General features: G+C 51.8%; 1 protein-coding gene across 1 annotated transcript; it reads left to right on the top strand.

Annotated features, from left to right (window-relative positions):
• The first annotated feature begins 871 nt into the window (after positions 1-871).
• Positions 872-5,443, top strand: LOC103276197 (aflatoxin B1 aldehyde reductase member 2-like). Its single transcript, XM_021706501.1, has 5 exons — positions 872-880; positions 1,811-1,866; positions 2,040-2,144; positions 4,049-4,181; positions 5,282-5,443. Exons 1-5 carry the CDS (start codon positions 872-874, stop codon positions 5,441-5,443), a joined length of 465 nt encoding a protein of 154 aa, XP_021562176.1.
• The last annotated feature ends 1,687 nt before the right edge of the window (positions 5,444-7,130 follow it).

The following is a 7,130-nucleotide window of genomic DNA, read 5'->3' as shown; positions in this document are numbered from 1 at the left end:
TCCCAGATCTGAAGTTAAGTCCACATGGAGAAGGGAAGGGTGGTATTGGAATGGAAAAGGTCCAGATGAGTATCCTTCAAACTTGCTCTTTCCCGTGTCCCAGTGGCTCCGGTAACTGCCCTCCTGCCTGCCCAAATGACTTTTTAAGTGTGAAAAGTGGGAAGAGGACTCTACTCTCCCATCAGCCCAGCTACATATGATTCTTCCTAAGGCGGCAGGGAGACAAATGTTGAGCTCACTTTCGACTCGCTTGAATGGCCGAGCACTGGCCTCTTCTCCTGGGGATGAGTCTCTAAGTGACCCCTGCTTTTCCTGCCCAGGGCCCCAAGATAAGGCCTCTTGCATCTCTTTCCCGAAGTCCTGTTGCAGTCTCCTTTCTAGCCTCCCTGTTTCCAGACCTGCTCTCCATCCATGCTGCATTCGGAGTCATCTTTCAAATCTACAAGGCTTGGCTGGGTGTAGTAGTTCATGTCTGTAATCCCAGCACTTTGGGAGACTGAGGCGGGCGGATCGCTTGAGCTCAGGTTACAGACCACCCTAGGCAACATAAGGAGACCTCATCTCTACAAAAAAGTACCATAATTAGTGGGGCATGGTGTGTCCACCTGTAGTCCCACCTACTCACGAGGCTGAATCAGAAGGATTGCCTGAGCCCCAGAGGTGGAGGCTGTGTTGACCTGTGATTGGGCCACTGCACTCTAGCCTAAGTGATAGAGTGAGACCCTGCCTCAAAAAACAAACAAAACACAACAACAGAAAAAAAATACAAGGCTGACTACTTTGCTCCTCGTCTTAAGAGCCTTCAGAGGCTCCCCATAGCCCCTCAAAGTCCAAACTCCATTGGGCCTCTCCTTTTGCCCCATGCATCCTCATGCACCTGGTGCTCTGGAAACGTGCACTCCCAGGCACGGCTCCCACACTCATTCTTGCCTCTGAGCTTTCGCCCTTGTCCCCATGCTCTGAGCTTCCCACCCTTCCTCAGCTGGTGGCCTCTGACTTCCCCTTGGAGATTTGGCCTGGCACATGGAGCTGCCCCATAATAATCCCCGTGGTGGTGACATCAGCTCCTAACTAACACTTTTATCCAAATTCGGATCAATCCCGAGGGCCTCCCTACAAGACAGTACTATTTTCACTCTCATTTTACAGTTGAGGGGATTGAGATTCAGAGAGGTTAAGTAACTTGGTCACGGTCACAGAACTAGTATATTCCAAATGTTATTTTTATTATTATTATTTTTAGAGCCGGGTCTCACTCTGTCACCTAGGTTAGAGTGGCGTGATCATAGTTCACTGCAACCTCGGATTCCTGAGCTCAAGCTATCTTCCAACCTGAGTAGCTGGGACTATAGGCATGTGCCACCATATGCAGAAATTTAAAATATGTTTTTGCAGAGATGCTCTGTGGGGCTTCTTATTTGTCTGTGTGTATGTTTTGGGAGGAGGCCACGCTATGTTGCCTAGGCTGACCTAGAACACCTGGCCTCAAGCATTCCTCCTGCCTTGGCTTCCCAAAGTCCTGGCATTGTAGGCATGACCCACTGCACCCAGCCCATAAAGCTAGTTAGTAATGGCAGAGCTGTGATTTGAACCCAGCTGTGTCTCTTAACATTACACTAGACCCCTCCTTCCAATGTTTGGTAAACTGGCCTGAACTTCCATTTCTGTTCCCACAAAGTGAAAATTGCTACCAAGGCCAATCCACTGTATGGCAACTCACTGAAGCCTGACAGTCTCCGGTCCCAGGTGGAGACATCACTGAAGAGGCTGCAGTGTCCCCGAGTGGACCTCCTCTACCTGCACATGCCAGACCATGGCACCCCAGTGGAAGAGACGCTACGTGCCTGTCACCAACTGTACCAAGAGGTGGGGGACCCCTCCCGAGCTCGGGAGGTGATCTGCTCCTCTATTTATCCTGATACTACCCAGGAGACTAGAGGCATCAGGGCAGCCCCACTCCCAGGATCCCCCTGCCCCCACGTCCCCCTTCCTGGTCTCCTGGGCTACAATGGGTTCTGACTGCAGCTTCACCCCTGCAGGGCAAGTTCATGGAGCTTGGTCTCTCCAACTATGCCATGTGGGAGGTGGCCCAGATCTGTACCCTCTGCAAGAGCAATGGCTGGATCCTGCCAACTGTGTACCAGGTGAGGGCCGGGCTGCAGTGGCCTCGGCTTCCAGGGCTCCAGCCATCCTGGGATCTCTTTGCACTTCTGACTATCCCCAGTGCCCTCTACAAGCAGCCCCTCCCCTGCTCAAAGCCCCTCAGCCTGGCCACCAGGTGCTGCCGGCTTCCTGCCAGAGTGCGCACCTTGGTCCCTTTCTTCCCTGCCTCGCTGTGCACCTCGGCCTGGAACATTTTCCCTCTTGTCTCTGGGAGAGGCGTTCAAGTCTCACTTAGATGCTCTTCCCCTGGGATCCTTTCTAGAAGGCTCTTTCTTTACCTCCTCAGGTAAAGGCCCTCACTGACCTCCTCATCATTCATTCAACAAATGCTAGACATGTGCACAGTGCCAGGCACCGGCCACAGGTCTTACTAGTGTGAATGATTGCCTCTTGACTCGATTGTACCTGTCCTTTTGGCCTCTGGATCTACTTCTGACAGGCAGTCCGTAGTTTGTGCTCATAAAAGATGGTTGAATGAATGAATTTTCCTTGTGCCTAAGACCCCTTCACAACTACCACTAAATATATGCCCAGAGTGCTAAGTTTTGAGCATCGTTAAGGTCTGGAATGAGTGTTCTATAGGGTAATTCTAGGGTCCCTTCCCCTGACACTTTCACCCTCTCCCGCTGGCCCCTCTCCCTGCAGGGTATGTACAACGCCACCACCCGGCAGGTAGAAACGGAGCTCTTCCCCTGCCTCAGGCACTTTGGGCTGAGGTTCTATGCCTACAACCCTTTGGCTGGTACGTGTTGCCTTGGGGGCAGGCTCCTAGGGTGGCAGGGCATCCTGGCCCTGTTTCTGCCTATTCCCTGCCCTTAGATGCCCAGCCCAGGACATGGGAGACAAGGAGGGATTGGATGGGGACTGGGCTGCATCCTCCATCCCTCCTGGGTTCCCCCTCCTCCCTCATCCAGATCTCTGAGGGTCTGGGCAGCCTCTGGGAGTATTCTGGATCAAGGGCTGACTGCAACCTTCCCACAGGGGGCTTGCTGACCAGCAAGTACAGGTATGAAGACAAGGATGGGAAACAACCCGAGGGACGCTTCTTTGGGAATAGCTGGGCTGAGATCTATAGGAATCGGTAAGCTGGAGATGTTTGCATCAGGAGTCATGGGGTGGGGTCCCCATTATCTGAAATGAAGTTCTAGGCTGCTCTCCTTTCCTTGCTGGCTGCCCCTTCGTCTCTTGATTTCTTCAGGAATGTCCAAACACTTTTTTTTTTATGCCCAGGCTGGTATGCAAGTGGCATGTTCACGGCCACCACAGCCTTGACCTACTGGACTCATGCGATCCTTCCACCTCAGTCTTCCAAGTAGCTGGAACTACAGGCACGCGCCACCACACCCGGCTAATTTTTTGATTTATTGTAGAGATGAGGTCTTGCCAAGTTGCCCAGGCTGGTCTTGAACCCCCAGGCTCAGGCAATCCTCTAGTCTCGGCCTCCCAAAGTGCTGGGACTACAGGCACGAGCCACCGCACCCAGCCAGGCTTCTTGTTTTCTTACTTCATGAGGAAATGAGGACCCCAGGACCTTAGGGTCTTCCAAGTCATAGCCCTTCCCTGAGAAATCGTCTGCCGAGAAGAAGAGAAAGAAGCTTAGATGGAGACTCGGAAGGCCTGGGGCCGAGTCCTGCTGTGTCTTAGCTGCCTTTGTGTCCCTAGGGAACATAGGGCAGGTTTGTGGGTTCTTGGGAATAAAGATGTTATTGACGTCGCTGGAGAGGGAGCCAGCATCCTGGGTGGTTCTCAGGCTCAGCAGGAGACCAGCGGCTAGAGAGAACAGTGGCCCCTCCAGGCTGCAGGGTGTAGGGATTGGCTCTTTGGCTGTGGCCCCCAGTGTGACCCCATGGTACTGACCCCTGTGCCTCTGGCCCCACCTGTCCAGCTTCTTCTGGAAGGAGCACCACTTCAAGGCCATTGCCCTGGTGGAGAAAGCCCTGCAAGCCACATATGGTGCCAGTGCCCCCAACATGACCTCGGCTGCTCTCCGATGGATGTACCATCACTCGCAGCTGCAGGTAACCTGCCCTCCCGGCGCTCAGATTCTGCCACCTTTAGGTGGTTTCTAGTGAGCTTGTTTTCTCTCCTCCTCTGAACTTCGTCTTTCTTCCAGTTCTTATAGGCAGTCTTCCCACTGTTCTTTGATGTCACCTAAGTGCCAGGCTTTGTAACTAGGGCTTTATGGACATAGACCCCGTTATTCCTCAGGCTTCATGAAATGTGGTCACCCCAGGTTCACTGATGAGGAAATTGGAGCTCACCCAGCTATTAAGGGGATAGAAATTTTAGCACAGGTTTCACTGCAAAGTCTCACTCTCTAGGTGAAAGCTGGGGTTCCCCCTCCTTGGTGTCCCCTGTCTTCCTTATTAAACTTGTCTCCAGCGTCAGCCTTACACATTGTTTTTTTTTCTTTGAGTTGGAATCTCACTCTGTCACCCAGGCTGGAGGGCAGTGGCATGCTCCTGGCCACCGCAGCCTCGACCTGCTGGGCTCTGGCGATCCTTTCACCTCGGCCTTCCAAGTAGTTGGAACTACAGGCATGCAATACCATGCCTGGCTCATTTTTGATTTATTACAGAGATGAGGTCTTGCCAAGTTGCCCAGGCAGGTCTCGAACCTGCGGGCTTAGGTAATCCACTCACCTCAGCCTCCCAAAGCATGGGATTACAGGCTGAGCCACCGAGCCCAGCCAGCCTTACGCATTGTATAGTGCCTGGTGCACACACATATATATATATATATATATATATATATAGTAGGTGCTCAGTAAATGGGAACTAAATGCTTTCCCTACTTCTTCTCACCCATAACAACACTGAAAATAGAGAAGAAGACTGAGTCTCAGAGAGGTTTAGTAACTTTGCCATGCTTACACAGCTGTCAAGTGGCAGAACTGGGCCATAAATGCAGAGCTGTCTGGATGAGCCGTGTGGCAGCAGGGGATAGAATACAGGTTTCAAGTCACATTGTTACAACTGTCGAAGGCACCTAAAGATCCTTCTGGATATACAGGATATATTAAACAGAGCCCAGGTCTTGGTTGGGGTGTGGCTGGGAGTGTGTATGTGTGGAGTCGCTGTGCAGCAGAATGTGTGCAATCTGGCTATCTCCTTTGCAGGGTGCCCACGGGGATGCGGTCATTCTAGGCATGTCTTGCCTGGAGCAGCTGGAGCAGAACCTGGCAGCAACAGAGGAGGGGCCCCTGGAGCTGGCTGTCATGGACGCCTTCGATCGAGCCTGGCACCTGGTGGCTCACAAATGCCCCAACTACTTCCGCTAGACCCCCTACTGGCTCAGAAGGCTTTTCTGTTGCCTGTTTTGTTCTCTCACCCTGGCCAGTCTTAAGCTGACTTGGCAAGATCTTTCCAGATTGTCTGGATCCAATAGTTCTTTTTTTTAGATTCCTGCCTTACTTCGTGTTGCCTTCACACTGAGGAAAGGCTGGGGTGATCCTCCTCGGGTGTTTCCTGTGTGAATAAAGCAGGCGTTTGACCCGGCTGTAGCCCAGGCCTGGAGTGAACCCTGCAAACTTGTCTCCTCTGCTGCTCGCATCATGGTTCCTATCCTGGCTGGGGACTGAGAAAGGGGCAGAAGCATGGACTGGAGGCTTCAAGGCCAGAGGGAGTGGGTGGGACTCAGGAGCACACTGCCCTCCCAGGGGTCTCCTCGGTGCCTTATCCTGGATGCCAGCCTGACATCTTGACTGTGAGCCTGAAGCTGGCTCTCAGTCTTCTGCACACCACGAAAGAGGGCTGCATACCCTGATGTGGGTTTTCTCTAATCCGGAACTGCCTCACTCAATATTTAGAGATGGAACAATGTGGGCAAAACCCACCAGCAGAGTCACTCCCAAGAAGAAGAGTAAAACTTCTAGGATCTGTGAAACCTTTTATTTATTTATTTATTTATTTATTAAGTCAGAGTCTCACTGTTGCCCAGGTTGGAGTGCAGTGGCAAGCTCATGGCCACCCTCAACCGACTGGGCTCAGACGATCCTTCTGCCTCAGTCTTCTAAGTAACTGGAACTACAACTGCACCACTATGCCTAGCTAATTTTTCTTGGTTTACTGTGGAGATGAGGTCTCACCAAGTTGTCCAGGCTGGTCTCAAACCCCTGGACTCAGGCAATCCTCTTGCCTTCACCTCCCAATGTACTGGGATTACAGGCGTGAGCCACCGTGTGTGGCAGATCTGTGGAACATTTGTAACACTCTCAATCCCAGCAGTTGCTTTCTTCGGATTTTAGCTAAAGCCTCCTGTCTGGTCATTCATAACATTCTCAACTTGGGTGAGAGTGGGGGCACAGGCAGCCAGGGTCCCTATTTCCCTTGGCAAATCCCTGCTTCATACGGGAGGACTCAAGGCTGGAGAAGACAAATCCCAGGTCTGGTGTTTGCTGTTAACCATTTCCAGTGCAAAATGACTCCAGCCCTGGGCAGGGCAGTGGGGGGTGGGGCAAGGGGCAGCAGCCTCTTGATATGATGACAAGGCCCAACTTGACAACTTAGACACCACCACCAATCCAAAGGCTCTTTGTTCTAAGAAAAGTCCTATTTGCAGTCTAGAGGAAACACCCTGCAGATAAATTACATTCTTGGTTGGGCACGGTGGCTCATGCCTGTAATCCCAGCACTTTGGGAGGCCGAGGTGGGAGGATTGCTTGAATCCAGAAGTTTGAGACCAGTCTAGTCAACATAGAAAAACTTTGTCTCTTCCAAAAATTAGCTGGACATGGTGACACATGCCTGTAGTGATGGAATATTATTCAACCATAAAAAGTGATGTACTGTGCCAGGCTTGGTGGTTCAGCCTGTAATTCCAGCACTTTGAGAGGCCGAGGCAAGTAGATTGCCTGAGCCCACGTGTTTGAGACCAACCCAGGCAACTTGGCACCTCTTCTCTACAATTAAAAAAAAAAATAGCCGGGCATGGTAGTGCATGCCTGTAGTTCCAGCTACTTGGAAGGC

The sequence above is a fragment of the Carlito syrichta genome, unplaced genomic scaffold (assembly GCF_000164805.1).
Source record: "Carlito syrichta isolate Samal-C Ts95f unplaced genomic scaffold, Tarsius_syrichta-2.0.1 Scaffold115711, whole genome shotgun sequence".
Classification (NCBI taxonomy): Eukaryota; Metazoa; Chordata; class Mammalia; order Primates; family Tarsiidae; genus Carlito; species Carlito syrichta.
This window is presented reverse-complemented; position numbering and strand designations above follow the sequence as displayed.

Excerpts from the sequence above, each read along its gene's own strand:
- LOC103276197 (XM_021706501.1), top strand. Across the intron at positions 1,867-2,039 it reads GTCACCAACTGTACCAAGAG|GGCAAGTTCATGGAGCTTGG; the intron begins GTGGGGGACCCC and ends TCACCCCTGCAG. Across the intron at positions 2,145-4,048 it reads TCCTGCCAACTGTGTACCAG|CTTCTTCTGGAAGGAGCACC; the intron begins GTGAGGGCCGGG and ends CCACCTGTCCAG.